General features: G+C 37.4%; 1 protein-coding gene across 7 annotated transcripts in view; it reads left to right on the top strand.

Annotated features, from left to right (window-relative positions):
• LOC129354005 (glutamate receptor 1-like) overlaps positions 1-21,682 on the top strand; it is a 114,747-nt gene extending 93,065 nt beyond the window's left edge. For 2 of the 7 annotated variants that reach the window (XM_055023481.1, XM_055023476.1), the window contains exons 15-18: positions 1,125-1,372; positions 12,427-12,541; positions 17,708-17,842; positions 21,112-21,682. In XM_055023481.1, the coding sequence (XP_054879456.1) occupies positions 1,125-1,372; positions 12,427-12,541; positions 17,708-17,842; positions 21,112-21,282 (669 nt within the window). In that variant the 3' untranslated portion in view covers positions 21,283-21,682. Of the gene's footprint in view, positions 1-1,124; positions 1,373-2,675; positions 4,179-5,400; positions 6,597-9,945; positions 10,061-12,426; positions 12,542-14,287; positions 14,361-17,707; positions 17,843-21,111 lie in introns of those variants that run through there. The other 5 variants (XM_055023477.1, XM_055023475.1, XM_055023478.1 and 2 more) reach the window with 4 other exon arrangements.
• The last annotated feature ends 201 nt before the right edge of the window (positions 21,683-21,883 follow it).

The following is a 21,883-nucleotide window of genomic DNA, read 5'->3' as shown; positions in this document are numbered from 1 at the left end:
ATGGGTGTGTGTGTGTGTGTGTGTGTGTGTGTGTGTGTGTGGGTGAAATAATACTAGTCTGCTTGAATGACAATACATATATGCATGAGATACTCACAGATACTCATTGTCTGTGCTTCTCACAGAAGAAGCGGGTCATAATTTGGAGATCACATTGAGTATGGCTGGATCCCAAACTGAAAAACATTGGGACATCCAATAGATGGCAGCATTACAGGGAGCAATCAACCAACGACAATGAACTTTAGAGAAAAGGAGGTGAAACATGGCTAAAGAGTAGTATAGAACAAGCAGCCACAATTTTCAATTCTATTTTCTCGTCAGTGGATCTAACAAGTTGTGCCATAAGCAGAAGAACTCCTATGAACGCCGGTGTTGTGACTATCTGTGCTGGCTCAGATAGATGATGGACATAGCTGTCTAGATACTCTATGGAAGGAAAATCTGACATGAAGCACAGATAGTCAATACATTGGCGCTCATCGGAGCTATTATTTAAGGCACAGGGCACACTCCTTTTTATAGTCGGTAATAATAAAGGACCATTAAGAATTGCAGCAGTTTGTCTTATGATGTCTTTTGTGAAATTATAAAAATGACCTACGTTGCTCAGTTTGGGATCCAATCATGCGTGATGTGATCTCCAAATTCTGCCCCGTTTCTTATCACACAGACAAGTACGAGATATAAATATCTCATTAATCTACATGTATTGCCATTCATTAAGTCTAGTATTAGTTCACACACACATACATTGCTGACCTCTTATTCAGTCTAATATGTTTGTGTACTTTAAACGTTATGTATATTATGAAGGCTGGTGTGTCAACCACTACAAAACCTTTATGGTACATCACTATATAAAAACCTTTTTTTTTAAATAACACTTGTTTTAAATTACTTTCTGGCAGAAAATTAAGACCTAAATATTGTTGAGTGAACTTGTTTCCAATTTCATCTTGGAAACTGTACATCCTAGTTTGTAAGATGTGCAAAACCAGGGGGATTTAGCTAGATTTAGTACTGTGATTAAAGTTCAATCTCATCTTCACAAATTGTGCAACTTGTCTTTAAACAATATTAATTTAGTGTCATATCGTTTTTGCTCTTTACTCCCCTTTTAGAGGTCAAAGATTGCTGTGTTCGAAAAGATGTGGTCATACATGCGCAGTGCAGACCCGTCTGTCTTCGTAAAGAGCACTAATGAGGGGGTAATACGAGTCAGAAAGTCAAAGGGGAAGTATGCCTACTTACTTGAGTCCTCCATGAACGAATACATCGAGCAGAGGAAACCCTGCGACACCATGAAAGTAGGAGGAAACCTTGACTCTAAGGGTTACGGAGTGGCCACTCCCAAAGCATCGCCCCTCAGGTACAGTCTGAGTGTTTGGTTAGCGGACGCCAGCGTGGCGTCAGTGTTGTCTCGCTTTTGTCTGTTATTTGTTGTAACTTCTCAAGTTAAAACAGAGAGTGCAATATCAAATATTTGAGATCCCTCAAACATGGATCCATACCTGTTTCTGACAATTAAATCTCTGCTTAAAACACTAAATCTGCTACGTTCCCTCTAGTGTGTAAATGCTGAAATCTAAGCATTCTGAGTAATAGTAGCTGTAATAAAAGTTTCTAGTTCCTCAAAATATAAAGGACACATACAGTGAAATAAAAATGAATGAAATTATAGATGCTAACAGAATTGAATGTGTCATTTCTCCAGATTTTCTCTCCCTTTAGCATATCTTCCAGTCCAATTTCTATAGAAATAGTCTGTTCGATTTCATAGCTCCAAAACCTCAATTATAAAATTAAACAAATCTTAAATATTAGAGTTTCCATTAAATGCATCAAAGATTTCAGCTAAAAGTTTGGAAGGAACACTTTTCTTTTATCTTCTATACTGACACCGTCATGAACTCAGAATGTGAAAATTATTTTAATCATTGCATAAATCTTATTATGAAACTGTGCAATTGAAATTCTGGAGTATGAAATGATTCTGATGTGTCAGATCCAATCCTAGTTACAATCTGAACCAGTCAGGGAGTTACAGAGAGGATAGATGTTTGAAACACCAGAAAGTAGAAACCATCACAAGACAGGTTTTATTTCAATATTTTATTAAACGGCAGTTTTAATTCAGAAAAAATGTGTCAGCTGTAGCTCTTTGTCACTATTAAAGACGACATCCAAGTAAAAGCTAGGAATGCTCATTTCTCAGTTCTCGTCCAATTTGAACCAGTTTGGGATTCACTTGGTGGGAAAGAAAGTGGCAAAGAAATGAATCAGTTCAATGTCAAATCTGTATAGATCTATACACAGTATGTCACTCATTTCTTGTTTCTCATATCTAGTTTTTCTCCCATTTTATTTAAATTCCAAAATATGTAGTTGTCTGAGACTGAAAACAGAGGACGTTAAGTTAGTCAAACATTAGAGCTAACATCAGAATGCTGTTAGTAAAAATGGTCTAAACAGTAACAGAGAGCTGATTTAATTACGCAACTGATTGGATTTTGTCAGAAACTGGATGGTTGGTGCTCAATAAGGAAATCGAGTCAGTTAGTCTTGAGGAGTGGATCACAGTTTTATTGTCTTTCTGTTTGTCTGTCTGTCTCTTAATATGTCTCTCTGTCTGTCTTGTCTCTCTCTTTTGTCTTTGTCCACATGTCTGTCAGACTGTCTGTCTCTTGTTATCTGTTATGCCTGTATTACTGCTTCCTGCCTGTATGCCTTTACATGCACCAACAATTAGTCATAATCAGTGTCTCCATCTGTCTCTGTCTTTCTCCTGCTGTCAGGTAACACTGAGCCTCAGCTTTAGTACATTTTATTTCAATAAAAAATTAAGACCACTTACTCTTGACCTGCATGTGGTCAGATTATTTAGGAGAAACAATACCCAACTATGTTTATTTACACTGACTTCAATGTTCAAAATAAATGACCAAGACGGCATTGCAATTTCTGATACCAATGATGAACAAGTGTTCTTGGAAAAAGTTAAGCTGTAAAATAAAATTGAGCAAGCTATTTCTACAATGTTCAATTAGGTTTTGTACATTTGAGTTTGTAGTTGGCTCAAATGCAAACAGCAGCTCAGAAGGCTTAGGTTCATTTAATGATAAAATGTTAAAAATAATAGAGACAGGCAATGAGAAGACCAGGACAAGGAACTAGACAGGATGCAGCAGAAGGAACCAGCAAAGAGAAATGAAAATCACAGAGCTAATGTTTTTCACTCATGAAAAACATTAGCTCTGTGTGAAGAGTCGATGCTGTCTCTGGCTATTAACTGCTGTCATGCAGTTGGAAGGAAATGGTGGCGTGTTGGACCAGGTGAGCACAATCAGGGAGGAAAACTCAGCAGCTCCTGCAAATGGGAGCAGGAAGAGGACAAAGCAGTTCATGAACATAGATAATACACAGAGAGTTTAAATTAGAAACAAAAGACAAATTGCACAGTTTATCAGAAAGTTTAAAAGTTTTAAACCAACTTTAAAAAGTTCATAAATGATACAAATGATTTAGTCCATAAGTGCCTTTGCACTTATGGACAAATAAATTGGAAGAAGTTGGCTGAATACATTTAGCAAAATAACACATGAAAATACAACATTAATCACCAAAATGGACACAAATTCCAGTCTAAAATATTCTTCAGTTGTTCAGGAAATTCATAGCAGTATGAACTATTAAAGAACTATTAATAGATATTAGATAACTATTTTAAATAGTTATTTATTAATCATTTCTGATTTCTAAAACATGTTTCATTTAAAAAGGTTGATGTCCACGGATTATTATCCCCAACATTGCTTCTCGCTGTGGCAGCCTTGTTAGAAAAAACACTGTTGTCATCATATAAACGGGTTTTTATCGTGACAGGACAATATTTTTCTCAATACCTTAATAAGAACCACAAGATCTAAATTAGAGCTACAAGACATTGATTTTTAATAAGCATAGATAATCACTGCTTCTTTATCTGATGATATTAAATAAAAGGCAATGGCAGCATAGCACAAAGCAAACATCTTTTAAAAAGCTTTACGTTGAAATCTTTGATCATTTTGTCAGATGTTTACATTGATCATAGAATTCAAATCTTCATAAAAAAGACAACAAAAATATGAGGTTGGAATCCTAATAAATTGAACATGTTTCCCCATATTGATCAATCCATGCAAATTAATCCAGATTTGTTTGTTTTTTATTATTATTATTGCATTGAATGCAGTTGATCTAAACTAAAAGTTGGCAAAATATTTCTAAAAGTTTAGATTTTTACTTGACAGCAGAATTTGAAAGATTTCTTTTTCTTTCCTTTGTGTTTGACATAAAATCAAAAATGTATCAGATGTTTTGTGTTGCTCTTATTATTTCTGCCTCATGTCAGCATTTATATATTCAAGCCAGAAACACAAACGCTTCACAGAGGAGACCAGTGAAGGTTTCTCCTCTCAATCTAATCTTTTCTTCCTTTATGTTGGGAAATACTCAATCAGGAATTGTTTGTGTGGAGACAAACTCAGTCTTGTGATCCACCTTCTCTGTCTCCATGTTTCTATGCTTTTGAGCTGCAAAAGAAAAACACAAAGCAATTCACTGCTTTGAGGAGAAAAGTCATAGAAAAGGCAGATTCCGTGTTCAGTTGCTAAGCAACATAGTTGTGCTAAAGCACTTGAATGCAGAGCTTTTATTTTAATCAACTTCACTCATGAAAAACATTAACTGTGTGAAGAATCGTCTCTGGCTATTAACTGCTGTCATGGTGACAAATAAACACATCCTCTTTCATTTCAGCATATTAGGACATAATACATAAAATCATCTGGTATTTAGTAGATTTTCAAAGCTAAAGAAATAGAATCTCAGGAGAGCAATACAACATTGACATAAAATTCAATTTGAGTTGCTACTAGATTGTTGTAAAAGGTTGCTACATTACAGGAGCAGATTTAAGACAAATCTGGCATTAATATGAACGGTGATGTCTTTTATGCTGCTGTGCAGGCAATGAAAACTCAAAGTTTCCATTTGAAATGGGAGACATTGCTGCAATCAAAAGCTGCCAATTTTCAGGAAATGGTAGCAGAGAAACAGTCTGTAAACTTATGTGCAAATCTTATGACATTATTTTCCCATAAAAGTAGCTTTTCTGCATTAGTTCTAGTTTTGTAACATTTTGCAAAACATTATGTCTGTGATTATTCTGACTATGATTCTGATTACCCTATGATATTGAACCTGTAAAACTGAACAGACTCCTCCATTCTTCTCGCTGGAGAAGTCACGGCACTCACATGATTGAGCGTATCTTGAGCCAGACATGTCTGCACACACGTCAATTTTTAGGATGTTCACATTCAACTGTTTTGTATGCAATACTGATTTCATCAGGTTGAGAATCAGCACAACCATTCAGGACACTGCTCAACCAAACTGCCACTTCATGCTGCATTAACAGGCGTGCGTACGGCGGCCCACCTGGAGACGAAGCATCAGACTCGGTGCCCAACTTGCTAGTATCCATTTGGATTGTGGAAAGTTAAGGAATTTCTCCACTATGAAATCTCAACAGTGGACAGTGTGTGTGGACCTCATGTGACTCACAGAATATACGTTATCGTGGGTGATGGGAGTAGGAGTTCATTGTTGGATCGCTGGTTTGATTCCCGGTCCACCCGCCTTCATTGTCTGTGTCCCTGAGCAAGACGCTTCACCCACAGTGCCTGCTGGTGTTGGTCAGAGGGGTTGATGGTGCACAATTTGTACATTCCAGCAGTTTGCTGTGTGGATTAGGATTCATTCACACTGTTTGCATCTCCAAGGACTTGGAGATTTCCACTGGAGATGTAAAGGACTTTATTAATAAAGTCTTCAGTTGTTACTAGAGTAATAAACTTTACTCTAGTTTATTACTAGAGTGCCCAAGGATGTGGGATGCGTTTGACCTTTAAAACATAAACAGGAGATGAAGATGTGAAGGACAAGCTGAAAGAGGAGGACACGTCATTGTTTCTGTCTCCAGATGCTGATGTTTTATTAAATGGCCAATTTTCTCTCCTCCTTTAGAAAATGCTGTCATTCCTATTGTACACCAGCAGCTGGCCATAATATTATTAAGAATGATGTCAAAATTCCTTGAGAAGATGGGAAAGCAAAGAGCATGGGCTAAAGCTTCTTTCAAAACAACTGTAGCTCATGTTTCTTTTGATAGTTACTGGCCTTTTTCAGCTCACTTTTAAGATCCATTGAAACAGAATCGAGATGAAGTGAAAGAGTGTAGAAACACAGAAAGCGTCTCTTGTTATTGTGGTTTCTATCAATGAAGTAATTGTAGGAATGTTCACTTAGATGTCTTTATATAACAGAAATTGAGCTTTTAAACATCCTCACTTCAAAAAGCATTTTTAAAACGATGAAAAAAATGTTCCATCAAAATTCCATTGTGCATTTGTACGAGTTGTGCAAAATGCAGCAGAAAATCTACCTATATTTGCATCAAAGCGTGATATTGACAGGGCCTTGTTTATAACATCCTGCTTTTGAATTTTGACTTAATATCTGATTAAATAAACCATCACCCTGCCTTATGTTTCTTGTTCGTCTGAGGTTGAATTCAACTCATTAAAAAAAGAGAATATTTCATATTCTGAAAGAGGATGTGCTTTGATTTTGTCTTCGTCTCATGTTTGTTTTTTATGTCTGGTGAAATTGAATCATTATGCAAGAGTTTTGTTCATAAATGTAAACATCAAAGCATCTGAGAGTTGCACGTTCTCCACACAGGATTTGGGGTGGAGTTTGACAAACTCCCCCAGTTATACTTTTGACTCGTCAACCTGATCTCTTCAATGTTTGATTCCAGCTGGTGGTAACTGAACAGTATGCCTTACATGTAAACCTCATACTGAAAGTCTTCAAATATTTATCATTGGAATTATGTACAAACTGGAGAAATGGGCAAAAATAGAAACTAGAACTGGACTTATCAAAAGAGTGGATGTTACAATAGATATTATTTATGATATTTGTGGACCCACCCAGCTGCAGTCCCAACTTGAAACTGATTTTTAAAAATCTACAGAGGAACCACAGGAAACCTTCCAGCCTCAAATGTTTGTCTCAAAATTTTAAAATATCAGTGGAAATATGCAAAAATAAAGTAAGCAATTACAAGAATTCAAAATTGACACTCCTTTCATCCTGCTTTATCTTTTGAGAAATGCCTTCTCCTTTCCGATCTGAAAAACCTAGTTATGTGATGATGCATTTAATCTACATTACCAATTCTCTGAATAATTTTACACTTAATTGTAATTGTTATCCCAGATTTTTTACTTAATATCAACAGTTCAAGAATTCTCTCTATCCAACGTGGCTGAGTTAGTTTGCAGAGAAGATATGGAAACTTCTGTTATCTAATACATGTAATGTACATAATGAGGAGCCCACCATGATATTAATATGCTCTTGAATATCCTGCACAGATCATGCATATCATATAGTGACAGATTTATATTATCTTTGTCTAAAAGGACGCCACCCTGAAGAAACAAATCCACTCATTTAAACTTGAGCACTGCTGTGATCTCCAGTTGATGCTCTGAAACAAAACTCTTATTTGCTGATATATTAAGCATCATTGTTCATACTGTCATGTCATCAGTGCTAGTGCTGCCATGTAGCTTTGATCATCGTCTGCATGTGAAGAGGAACAACAGTTTCAATCACTAGTTCTGACCTCATGTATGTTCCTAGTAAATGTTTGAATGTTTTTCTTCTTTTATTTATCAGGTAATGAATGAAGGTTGATGGAAGTTCACAGAAATCAGTTACAACTTCACTGATGGTTTTTCATCCCAGATTACTTCAGTGTCTGAACATCACAAACTGCTCTGTTTTTAACAATATAGTTTTCTTTTTGCTAAAGTGTTGGCTTTAACCAATGCATTTAACAAACTGGTAAATCAGTTTAGCATTTAGCTTATTGATGTTTAAAGATGAAGCCCAAAATGCACCTGAGGTTTCCAGCATTCATGCAAGCACAGGTTGGATTAACTGATCAACTGCTGGAAAAAACCAGCAGGTATTTTCCTAACATCATTGTAGTTTTGTTTCATCAGTCCAGGCCTCCTTGTAATCTTTTAAGATGGTGTTGTCTGAAAAGGTTCTTTTTCTTTGTCTCTGTCCAATATGTGACACTTTCAGTGATTTTGGTTTGTTTCTTAATTTACCCAATTCTGAGTCAATAAGATGTGAATTAGTGGATAAATCTATGATGCATTAGGGACATCTTGGTAAAGTATTTGTCTTTAGACATCCTTCTTGGACACAATTTATTCCCCTTTCTGTAATTGTATCAATAAACAATAGTGTGACAGAGAAAAACTGATTTTCAATCCAGTCATCATTCTGAGAGTGCTACTGGATAAACAGCAGAAATAATCAACTGATGATAATTTCTATTTCTGTGTCTGTTTTAGGTTAATATATGTTGAAGGTTTGCCTTTCATATGGTGGGGATAGGTTTTTGACCTCAGAGTTTGTCCTTCTCTTTCTCATTTTTTCAGCACAAAATAGAGAAATGATTTGCTTGCAAGCAGACTGGATGCAGCACAACTTGACTGCAGCAAGAGCAGGACAGCCTTTACACTCTCAGCAGTTGCCATGGTTACCAGTATTTATCTTGCTGTTTGAACATTATCTAGCATGTTGTTGGCATACTACAACTGTTTATTTGATTTTCTATTTGATTTTATTTCCTTTATTTAACCAGGTAAACCCCATTAAGATCTAGATCTCATTTTCAAGAGGGAGCTGGGCAGAAGTCTGCAACACACAATAACCTAGTTACAAAATAAAACCAATTAATACATATTAACAGGTATAAAACAATAAAACTTTTAACTTGTTGCTTGACTCTTGTTGCTTATCTTTAAGAACTGCTCAAAATATGTCCAATAAAATAATTTCTGACATCTTGAGTTCTGACTGAAGTTGATTCTAGGCTGTAGAAGAAACACACTGAATGCTTGCTTCCCTTTTTCAGTTCCAACACTTGGAACATGCAAAAGAATAAAGTTGTTATTACAGTTGTAGTAAAAAAAATAAGTCATTCTACCAAATTGAAATAAATGAATGAGATGCATCTTAATAAACCATAAGCACTAAATGCAGGTAAGTCAATAAATGATGAGAGAAAATGGATCAAACATGAAATACTAGCAATATTAAACAGATCAGCTCTCATTGAGATATGTCGATTCCCTCTAAATAAGACAAATATATACATGGTGAGCAATAAGGGCTAAAAATTTTGTTCTTATGTTATAAAAATGGAATTCATATTCTGTGTGCCAAGGACAAGTAAGATAATTTCTTCTTAATTTGATCACAATTAGAGGGAAAATGAAAATATAGCTGCATCCATCAAGGCAAGTGACCAACTCAGCCTTCAAAAGTTAAAAATGAGCTTGACGTCACATGCAAAGTGTTGATAGCTTACCATGTCAGGCACAAGGGCTGGACTGAAAATAATAGGAAAAATCAGAGGCAAAGTCTGGATACCTATTGGACAAAACCACTTTAGGAGATTACAACTGGCAGCATGAACAAAAACTACAAGGAAATTTTAAAAATGTCAGTCTTTTTCAATGAAAAATGAATCTGGAGGATATAGATTTGTCAAACCATTTACAGTCTAGTAACATTTTCACATGAATGTTTGCTTTCAGAAACCAGCAAAAAGCTCTTATTATAAACCTGAAGCCACTTGGATGTGATGAGAAGAAGGTCTGGGCTGAAAACAGTGAACTTGTCCTTACATCCACCATTCAGTAGACTCATGCAGCTGTACTGATGTTGCATTCCTCAATATGGCAGTATTCATTAACACCAAGTTCCCTTCTTATCCCTTATTGTTACTATCGTCCCCTGTAGAAACCCTGTTAACTTGGCAGTGTTAAAACTGAACGAGCAGGGCCTGTTGGACAAATTGAAAAACAGATGGTGGTATGACAAGGGAGAGTGCGGCATCGGGGGAGGGGACTCCAAGGTCAGATCACCGTAACCCTGACGGGTAACAACAGGCAATGGTACACCGGGGTAACCGGCAGAAAAGCACAGCTTCAGTAGCAAGCATGAAACCCTCTGGGAACAAATCAGAAAAACATGAATCCTCCTCTCTCAGTCTCTGATCGTTGGGGTATTTTCATAACCATTTCAAAAGTCAGCAGTTAATGACCAAAATCTTTATGCTTCATATGTTGTTTTCTTCAGATTAGTAGGTTTTTGTACTCCACTATACACTGCTCAACTTTATGTGGCATATAATGATGCCTAGATGGAGCAGCGCTAGCGATATATTTGTACATAATGCTGTATTCCCATGTGCAGCTGTGCTCAGGGTCTTATGTACAAACATGTGCAGATTATCATGCAAGAATATAATTGCAATTTTAGTAAACCCTGCACTGAGTACAGTGAGATTTTTCTCAAAACTGTGCATGTCATACATCTTATGCATTGTGTTTATTTTTTATCTTGTATTTTCTTTCTATTTCTTATTATATTTGTTATATATTTTTGTTACGGACCTTATTATGTGTCTGAAAGAAAGATATGACGACGATGTTTTAAGGCTCATTTGAGGCCTAACCATTCATCCTTAAACACAAACTCCTTGGACTTCATTGTCATCCATCCTCACATTCACAAAGTTTTCAGTTTAACTTTGGCTTTTCAGTAAGACGTGTAGTTATCACTACAACCTCATAGAGAGCTATGATGCTGTGTTTTGTACATTGTTGACTTGAAGAGATGAAGAAGGAAAGAAAAATAGTAAATTATGACATGAGCATCTGTGCAGTCTTAAAAGGCTCTAAGCGGCAAATGATCAAAATAGAGAAAACAGAATCTCCCAAACAGTTACGTTTGAAAACAAGCACTGATGATGTATAAAAGATGGGATGCATGCAGAAGTTCAAGGAAATACAAGGTTTACCTCACACAGGAAACCTAAATGAAGTCAACCCCCTGCCACCTCAACATTCTTCACTTCTTCTGCAAAAAAAAAAAATTGGTGTCAAATATTTGTGCTGATTTCCATCCATCCATTTTCTTCCACTTATCTGGAGTCGGATCGCGGGGCCAGCAGCTTCAGAAACAGCTCCAGCCACTTCTTCCAGCTCTTCCGCGAGAATCCCAAAGCGTTCCCAGGCCAGCTGGGAGACGCAGTCCCTCCAGCGTGTCCTGGGTCTTCCTCTCCTCTCGGTGGGTCTTGCCCAGAGCACCTCAGGCGTCCAGGAGGCATCCTGACCAGATGCCTGAGCTTCAACTGGCTCCTCTCCATGTGGAGGAGCAGCGGCTCTACTCTGAGTCCCTCCCATCCGGGGAGGGATCTCGCATGTAGGGAGTCAGGCCAAATTAAGCTAGATGGAATATTATCTCTAAGGGACCAGACTCTGACACCGGTCATACACGGACCTGACAGCCCGTATCAATGGGCCCGGTACCCCATACTCCCAGATTTTGTAAATGGCTGGACTAGATGGTTGACCTTTGATGACCTCTGAAGATAGTGGCACAAATGTTTGAAACCAATTTGTTTCTGCAGAACCATCAGGCTTCTTCCCTGAAGAAATAAAGAAACCCCTCAGGTCTATCAATGTTCTGTCAGATCCTGTGATGAATTTTCAGTTTGCAGACATCCAGCTAACCAAACATCTCACAGAATATCCCAATTTGTTCTTATTTTAATTAACTGCAGAATTGAGAATTTTCCAAAGTTCCTGGATGTTTCCTTGGATTAGAAGCTTCAATTGACTTTTTATTGAAGTTCAAACTATTAACCTAAAAAGTATATTTCTGCATGAAGACCATCTAACTGGTTGATCTCACAAACTTATTGTTTGAAATACCCCTTTGCTCAGTTGGTGTCTTGTTCTTGGACAGCTTCTGCCCAATAATCCAAACAGTTTCACCTCCTGCAGTCTCTTTGGCCTTCACAGTATTTACTGATGATATTCATTTTGCTCGGTGAAAGAAAGTTTCCCAGAGTGTTTTCAGCTGCTGTCGGTTACCCAAAGTGATATAGTAATACACATCTCGCACGTAGGGAGTCAGGCCAAATGAAGCTAGATGGAGTATTAATGCATATCACTTTGATACAGTTTCCAATACTTTTTGTGTTGTTGTTTCTGTTTTCTGTTTGTTTTGTTTTCTTTCTGTTGTCGAGATGTTACTTGTAGTGTACTACAGCATCTGTGCTGCTAATGGAACTTTTAGCTAAAATCGTTCTACAACCACCGCTGCTGCTGCGGCCAACGCAGTTGAACAATAACATAACATAACATGGATGTGCATAATGTTATTTATGTTATTTCCACCCCCACCCACTCCCCTTCCCTTGATTCTCTGAAGAATCCCAGTAAACCTAGCAGTACTGAAGCTCAATGAACAAGCCGTCTTAGACAAGTTGAAAAACAAGTGGTGGTATGACAAGGGGGAATGTGGACACAAGGACTCCGGCAGAAAGGTCAGTTCTTGAGGTCACTTAGCCTGGTTCCATGGTCATGCATTGGTTTGCCCCAACATCCTTCCCACTTTCTCCTGCCCCTTTTCAAAATACCCCAGATCCACAGCAAGAACACTAAGGTAGTTTAATTCAGCTATTTCTTTCTTTATTTTTGTAACTTTTAAAGATAGATTTTTCCCTGTGTGATGACTAACATTAGCTGCAGATTATTGTTAAAACGACAGGTGATCCCCATTTTACTACAACTTCCTTCTCATCCCAACTCCTACATTTTGCACATTTTAATTATTTATTTGAATCATTTTACTGGGTAGCATAATTATGGCCTGTATAACTACAATGATCTATAAAGTTAAAAATCAGATTTCTCAAGTATTTGGTTCATTTAGCAGAAATCAATAAAAGATTTCTATAAACACACCCACATCTTAAAAAGTGTCAGTGCAGTTGCATGTTTTGGATTCATTCTACGCAGAAACAAGAATGGTTCAAAGAAAAAAACTAAAAGTTCAAAAAGCTATTCTGATATTCCTGTCATGTATGGATGACTTGGATGAGAAGATCAAAAGCTTAAATGTAGCAGTTGGGGCGTGTCTAGTAGAATGGATTCACCTTTTAAACCTGAAAAGTGAAAAGAGAGATTTCATCTAATCAGAGCTGTGATGTGTTTTCTTCAAATATTTGGCATCTACTTTAAATTGTAATAGCAGAATAAAAGTTTGGAATTTTCGGGTAAAAATATATCTTATTGGTGACCATTAAAGAAAAGGCAAGAAGCTGGTTAGCTTAGGTTAAAGTAATGAGGCAGCCGTTGACCTGGCTCTGGGCTAAAGATAAAAAGTTACTTTTCATTTCATTTAAAAGAAAAACAAACTGGCTTGCTGTACCATAATATGTTATCTGTAGTGTTTTAGTTTTATATGAGTGTCATATTCAAAGCTTTTACTGTGCTGCATGGTTAATGTTTTCACACTCTTGTGGTGTTGGATCCTGCAACATCAAAATGTGATTTTTCTCTCCACGCCAAAGCTTCTTCAGTAGAATGCTTTAAATTTGTAGTCAGATCAACTGTGCTGTTAAAATTTGCACTAAAGAATCTCCAGAACTTTCAAGTCATTTCTCTGGCAGAATTTTGACAACTTGATTGAACAAACAATGGTGATAGTTACTAAAAGCACAGAAACCATTTTGAATCATAAGATTCAAAATGGTTTCTGTGCTTTTTGAGTTGAAGCTCTGCATGCAAACCGACAAATGCATTAAAAAACCATCAAATGTATTTTTGTTGTCGCGTCTACAAATACAGAAAAGTTATGTTTCTAACTGATAAATTTCTGCCCACTGAAGAAGGAAATTCTGAGGTTTTCAGGTTGTTTTTTTGTCTGAATTGCACAACATTTTACTTGTTCTTTGTAGAAAGCTTTAAATTGAGCTAACCAGCTTCATCTCTACTCTACTGATATTAAACCTCTCAACTTTAGCCAAACAAGCACCAGAACGACAGACCTCTTGTTTAACTACAGCACATAGAGTTTAGGTTTCCTGAATAATTTTATTAATGGAATCAGAATTCATCACTGCTGCTGATTGTTCTGGAGAACAAAAGAGGAAAATTATTATAGACTAGAACAAATGAGAATTCTGATGACAGGATGTTTGTTTTGTGTGTTTTTAATGTCACATTTATGCAAATTGATGAAAAAATTTGCCAAGATTAAATCTGTTTTGTCACCTTCTTTTCTACAGATAAGGTCTTTTCATGTCTCCAGATCAGATTTTGTCCTCTCAGCCCTCTTTCTGTTCTTCAGAATATTCAGCGGTCAGCACAGTTCAGTGGAAACAGTCGCAGACACAACGGCGAGCTGCTCTGCAGAGAAATGTGGCTTTTTACATCACTTTTTAACCCAAATCCTGCCGGCATTTGTAGGCACATTTGAAGAATATTTTAAGCTTCTGCTGGTGGCAAAAAAAATAACAAATTCTTGAGGATGTGGAAAATACTTTTTGTTTCTTGCCTTGGGCGATGTTTAGTCATTTAAGCTTTGACAAATAAAATCTGGCCTTGGAGGAAATTTCAGATCAAAGCAAGATTTCCATTTTTACTCTTTCTGAATACATCAGATGTAACCCTAACCCTAACCCTTTCCCTCTTCTCCTTTTCCTGTCCAGACACACTCCTTGATGGTTTTTGTCTCCAATTTGTCATGAACCTCCTGTTTTGTTCTGAACTCTCTGAGTGACGCAGCGTGACTAACCTGGGATGTTCATCAGTCTGTCGAGGAGACGGCTTACCGTCACACTAAAGCAGCAGCAACAAGACACTCACTGCCATTTGGCATCTTCCAAGAAAAGCCACATGGAGGCAGTAAAAACTGACCAAAACTTTATTTTTATCTGGTAGAAATGTATCAATTCAGTTGATGTCTATTTTTTTATGTAACAATTTTTATGTAAATTACATTACAAATGTAATTTTATGGTTCTTAAATTTAAAAGTTCAAAACTGCAGAAACAAAAAATCCTGCCAAGTACTCCTAGTCTAGCTTCTGGTGCAGATATCTTAGTACACTTGAAATAAGATAAAAGTGTCTTACAAGACATTTACAGCAAGATAAAAGATCTTGTTATAAGAGTCAATTATTCCTTAATATTAATAAAAAGATACTAATTCTGCTAGCAGATTTGGTCACTAATAATAAGACATTTTTCCCATGTTAGAATGTAAGTGAAATAATCGATGACACTCGTACTTTTTCATCATTATTAAGAAATATTTAACCTTAAACAAGCTGTTGTATCTTGCCAAAGTTCTTTGTAAGTTAGTTTTGTCTTATTTCAAGTGACCATTTGCACAATTAATTTAAAATGCTTCTGTCCCAAACCAGGCATGAAGACACTAAACTATTTTGCTCATGGCTGAAGACACCGGCTTTCGCCTCAGCCATAAAACCAGAGAAAAGGCCTGAATTTTACACACAGCAAGTCGACACAAAGTGTGAGTTCACCAAGAGACACAGCAGTCCATCCTGTGTGTCCTCTTAGTGAAAACAATCAGACCACTTTTTTAATGAAATAGCACAAGTTGGTCTCAAATTTTTCTGACATTACACAGGCCTCTTACTCCTAAATACAATGTCTTGAAGGTGAATATAACAGCAAATGCAGCTCAAACTAAATTTGTTACCCAATTAAAAACAAATCCACTTGGGAATAGTCCGTGGCCAAGACATATCACATGCAGTGGCCACAGTTAACTCAATTGTCCTAGTTCAATCCTTCCGTGTGCTTCATGTCTTTCCATTCTTCGTGTCCTACTGTTGAAAAACACATCTAGTGTCACAAAATCCTTACAAACTAACAAAGAACTGCTCTGAATTTAAGGACAAAGGGAACTCTAATCTTTTCAAATTGTTCACGTTGTGAAATCATCCGTCTCAAAACTTCTCACATAATACAAGACATTCCCGTGTGAATAAGCTCGTCTTCTTCAGCCTGGTATTAGTCTGACCTTAAGCTGTCTCTTCAGACTCCTCAGATGTTGACTGACTGCAGATCACATTCTGTGATGGGTTCACAACATTTTCTATGAATAAAATGAGGAGTTTAGTTTTTGTTCATCTATGTTATGAAAGGCTGCATGGTTGAGAGTCTGTGAAACTAAGAGATGCATGTGATGAAAGTAATGACACAAAATGAGATCTGTTCTACTTTTTTTACGGAATAAAGACTAACACAAATAATGTTTATTACAAAAATTGTTGGACTCGTCCTTTGAGTCAGAGTATGAAGGCCAATATAGTGTTTTCTATTATTTTAGAGTTTCTTTTGCTTGTTTTTGTTTTATTCTGTTGGATTTTTCTTCCTGCATGAGTTTGCATGCAACTAACAGAAGACAGTGCATCATCAGAGGCGGTGATTTGAGGTAACTAAGAGCAAATCCACTCTCACTAAATGAGCTCACCAACAATTCATCAATACAGATATTAGATATTTAGCTATTTTGTATGCAAAATAGCTAAATACAAGAGGTTCTTGTTAGATTCTCTTTTTTGTGGTGACGTTAAAGTGCATATGTTTTAGGCACAAATCAAAGTCAAATGAGCACATTAAAACAGGAAACAGACTGAGGGAAAAACATAGCAAATGAAGTTCTGAAACTAAATGAAAAATCCAGACCCAATATTCTTCTGTGATGATGATGATGATGATGAGGATAATGATGATGATGAGGATGATGATGATGATGACAGGCACTATGAGGAAAACAATGGAAACAATCTGAATGTGAGGAAAAGCAAAGTATTTGCTAAATGATGTATTTGTACCCTTGAGACAAGAAATGCTCCAACATTGAAATTGAAAGTTGGGCACTAAGAAGGATAAAGATTTGGTTGACAAAGATAGTGGTCACCTGGTCACCTTCATTCACAGTGTTGTAATCTTCCTGACTGATGTCACTATTGGTCCAGTTATGCCACCTCCTCCATCAGTTGCTATAAGTTAAAGTGTTTATTGGATAAACCAATTTCTGGTTTCCGTCTGTGCAGAATTATGTCCAAATAAAACCATTTCTCTATGTTGTCTAACTTGGGGCTTATGGTTTTTTTTCTTTTGTTATTTTTGGGGGTTGGAGGTAGTATTTTACCAGTAATTGTACTGCTGCTACTTTTTATTTCAAGAGTTTACTTATCTCTAATTCTAATTTTATAAATCAGTTTATTGTCAAAGGACTGAATATTATAGTTTCCCCATAAAGAAAAGGTAATAATTGTGAGAAATGATGGAAAATACAATAACATATTCCCTGTTGCTTTATACAGTAGTTCCAGAATCACAGAAAAGTATAAATATGTTCCTAAAAATGGCCAGATTAGATCAAATAAAGTATAGGTTACTGTTGGTGATCTGCATGATTTCTACCACAACAGACAAAAAACAGTCATGTTTCATTCATCATTTTTAAGACCATTTGGACTGCAGTAAGAGCTGTTTCAATTCTAATTTATTGGAGTGTTGCCTCATTTCACAGCCTCTGAATGAAGAATGTGTCTTTCTTTTCGGATAAACCAGAAAGTTAACTGTTTGGTTATTCAGTGAAATTTGTTGCGATCTCATGACCAGCAGCACCAGGTCTGTTTCTCTAACTCCATCACTCTGTAATGACAGGACAAGACAAGCGCGCTCAGTTTGAGTAATGTAGCTGGAGTGTTCTACATTCTGATTGGTGGACTTGGGCTGGCCATGCTGGTGGCGTTGGCCGAGTTCTGCTACAAGTCTCGGATCGAGTCCAGGAGGATGAAGGTGAGTCTCAAACTACTGTATGTTGACTGTGACTCCTGCATTACATTAATATAAAAAGATGATCATTTCCCAACCAGGACAACTCTACAGTGAGACTTTCTGTGAAAATACAGACAGAGACAATAAAATCTGGATATAAAGAATCAAAATATAAATTATAAGGAAGCTGCTGTTACATGAACTTTGGTATTCAGATTGATCATAATCTTTATATCAATTCATTAACTATAACATAAGCTTCAGTTTCTCTTGTTATTGTCTAGGGGGACTTTTAATCATTTTCAGTCTGAAAACTCTGCAGCTTTAGTGTTCCTTACTTTATTTATGTGAATTATTTTTTTCTTTTTTGAAGTATTTCATGTTTGACTGGACCAAATCCCAAAGGTGGACCAAGCTGTTGGGACTTTGACAAGCTTAAAAATACCTTTGCCCAGAAGTGTAAGAGCAACTCAACTTGCTTGCTGGTCTAGACCCTAAAATAGTTAACAGAAGCATCTTGGGCAAGGATTACTCAAACTATATCGAAACTAAAGCAGAACTTAAAAAGAAGTAGTTAAATTTAAAAAGCACATTTGAGCAGAAACAATGTATGATCACTGCAAAGACACTAAATCTTACCAAATAACTGAGATAGTTTGTAGTATCAGTTATAAGCTCCTAGCCTGGTAACCCGTTTGTCTTTTGTGGGTCAGAGCACAAAAGACAAACAATCATGAACACAGAGAACTATGAATAAGTTAGAGAGAGCGATTAATCTGACAGTCATGTTTTTGAACTGTGGGAGGAAGTCAGAGTACACAGAGAGAACCTATGCATGCACAGGGAGAACATTAAACTCAATGCAGAAAAAAGCCTGGCCTGGAGTTGAACCCTGGACCTTCCTGCTGAGCTCAAATAGCAACAGGAAGTTAGGTCACAAAACATGCCTAGAAACGTTATTATGTCTTCAGAATAAGACTCTACAGTATCTTATTGCTCTCCATGCCTTTCAATTCTTAATCTGACTTGAAGAATGTTCATCCACTAAGAGATTTCAGATTGTATGTTTTCATAGATAGAGCTTTATTTTTAGTTGTGAGCATCAGCTGCTGCTGTTTTTCAGTATGTTGCCACAGGGCAGCAGCACCAAACATGACTTCCATTTCAAAGTGAATCAACTGAACTCTGCTCAGCTGTCACTGCAGCCTCCTCATCACTGCTGCCGTCTGAGTGTGATGAAATTGCGGAGGACTCGTCACAAACTGCATTATTTTATGGCAAGGCTTTGAAGAGTGGCTCAGAAGGAACAAACTAGTCATTAGAAGCTAGTGTGAGCTAAAAGCGCTCTCTTTCACGCTGGACTTTTGTTATTCATGTGCGTCTGATGACACAACATGTGGAAGATTTCATCAGTAGGAGCAGACGGAGGGGCTTGTAGACCAGAATTACACAACAGTTTTATGCATAAGCAAGGAGTGCTACACCTGTTATCAATACAGAGGATACATGCATCTTGCAAAATGATCACATTTTGTCATGTCGAGCCAGTCTAACCCCTCGAGTCGGCACCAAGGGGAGTCAACTCCTGGGATTGTGAGGGGCGATTAATAAAACCAAGACATTTGTTGTTGTTTGTCCGACAGTGAGAGTCATTGAAATCCAAAAGTTTTGGGCACAATTTTGGCTTCTTCCTGCTGCATGTCAATACATGCATGTAGAAGGCAAAGTTGTGTACTCAACCCAAACTTCCCTTCTGCTATCAATACATAAAATTGTAAGAAATCTGTTGATTGAGGCTTTAATTCAGCGGTATCTAAAGTGTGGGATGGGATCTGAATTATTTTGTGCAGCTCTCCAGTATGAACCTGCAACAAAAACATGTTTTTTTCCATATTTGTTGAAGTTGTCACAATGTTGTGACTGTGATATGAGACAGATAATCTCTGAAAATGTCAAACTCCTTCACCTTCTCCAAGTGCTATATTGCCATCTTAAGAAGTCCACCAGTTCTTTCAACTGAATGATTTTGACCCTCATGGCCAACGGTGTGGACACCACTGCTCTAGTGTTAAGCACTTTCAGTGGACATTTTCTCAGCACAGGTACAAAAAAAAACGCTTACTGAAAAGAAAGACTTGTTTCTGTTCTGACTGTCAGCTTCCATCAAAAGCAGCAGGGATGATTTGAATGAGAGACAGATTTCCTGTGGTACTTGGAGCATGTATATCCTGGGTGTGTCAATAAAATAAAACCCTCTAGAAAAACAGAAAGATATGTTGACTGACTGAAAGAAGAACTAAGCACAAGCTGCAGGATTTCCATGTGGAATGTGAACAGTTAAACTCCTGCTGTTGAGGTAAAAGCTGGAGGCAGATGTGGGAATGCTCACTGTGAAGTTTAGCTTCTGTAAATGAATAAACCTGGGATTTATTTGCTCCAATCTGTGAGATGACTGTGGAAGCTTGGTAGCAAAAAGCGAGGGCGTGCGAGCGCCTCAGAGGCTCCAGTCAGGATATTAACTCTGGATCCACATCATTAGTTTTATTGAGAGGTGACGCGCAGAGAGACAGAGAGCTTCACACAGGCAAAAATGTTCAGAAAAACCTAAACACAGAAGAAAATGTCTTTAGTTTAGAAATAACCAGATTTTCAGGTGGGGAAAATAAATCACCAAGCCAGAGTGTGATTGTTCAGCTGGGCATCAACAGAATCGAAGGTTACAAGGTTACATGTGTCATTGAAAACCCCTTTGCAAAGCAATTTAGTAATTCATTGGAGATGCATGTTAGCACAAATGAAGCTGAAATACTTGCTTTGGGAAGCAAGTTGAACCAGTGTGATGGAGTCTCAGTTCTAGCACTTTATTTCCAAATTGTATTTTTTCTCAAGACCAAGAAGAAGCATTGAGTATTTTTTAATAGTAATTCGCAACAACAAAGATGCTTAATGTATACAGGGAATTGTGTGTAACCAATGGGATACGTCGGATGGCAAAATGTGACTTTATTTTGGTGGTAGGAGTTGAGTGAGGGAAAGGGTGGAGTTGGATGGCAGGATGGAGTGTGTGTGTGGTTTATATCTGTGTTACAGGGTAAGTTGAGCCATCCCTTACAAAGCAAAAACGTAATGAGGTATATTGGAAAATATAATGCAACACATACATTCATACAGCAACTGTATGACTGTAAATGAGAAATGGCTCCTCATCCTTTTCTCCTCTACCATGATCTCAGCTGGAATTCATATTTCTGAATTTTGTTTTTGATTTTTCTTACAACTCTGCCTTACAGGAATTAATTGATGCGGCCATGATGAGCACCAGCCTGGGAGGGATGGCAGGTGGAGTTGGGGGTGGAGAGAACGGCCGCGTGGTGGCGCACGACTTCCCGAAAACTGGAGCTCAGGGTTTACCCTGCATGAGCAAAGCAGCAGGGCGAGGACTGTCCTCCACCGGCATGTGACACAACCCAGCCAGCTGATTGGACGCAATTCTCATATCTTTTAAGGGATGACTGAGAGAAATAGGTTTAGGTTAGCAGACAAGATTAGAGAAATTGATCAAATGGGTGAACTGAGAAAGAATAATTTAATACAATGAGAAATATCAAATGAAAGTTCTGATGTTAACATGGAGAGTTTTACAAAGCAGGCAGACTAAAGGATGTTCATGTTACACTTAAATGGCTCAAATGCAGCCGAACTCCAGTGTACAGAGAGCACCTAACTGCTCCACCTGAGCAGCAGTGAGCTCCCGAAGGCAGCTGGGCTCAACATCAACTGGAACTACTTTTTCTACAAACACTGTCTTAAAGTGAACTCCTTGTCTTCTGCAATAAAGGGATCTAATTTTTTTAAGCTTCATACTGGCTGAATTTATGCACTGTTTCTTCTCGCCCTTTGATTCTCCTTCTTTTCCTTCTCATTCAGATTCAAAGACATTGTTGTCTCACATTCACATTAACGTCACTCTTCTGGGGCTGAGATGCTTGAGCATGTGAACATTTGAAATGCTTGTTTACTCTGATACACAGACTGTGATGTAAAACCTGAAGAAAATGTTGA

Source organism: Poeciliopsis prolifica, unplaced genomic scaffold (assembly GCF_027474105.1).
Source record: "Poeciliopsis prolifica strain line A6 unplaced genomic scaffold, Auburn_PproV2 SCAFFOLD101, whole genome shotgun sequence".
NCBI classification, from domain to species: domain Eukaryota; kingdom Metazoa; phylum Chordata; class Actinopteri; order Cyprinodontiformes; family Poeciliidae; genus Poeciliopsis; species Poeciliopsis prolifica.
Note: the sequence above shows the minus strand (reverse complement) of the source record. Positions and strands in the feature narration are given on the sequence as shown.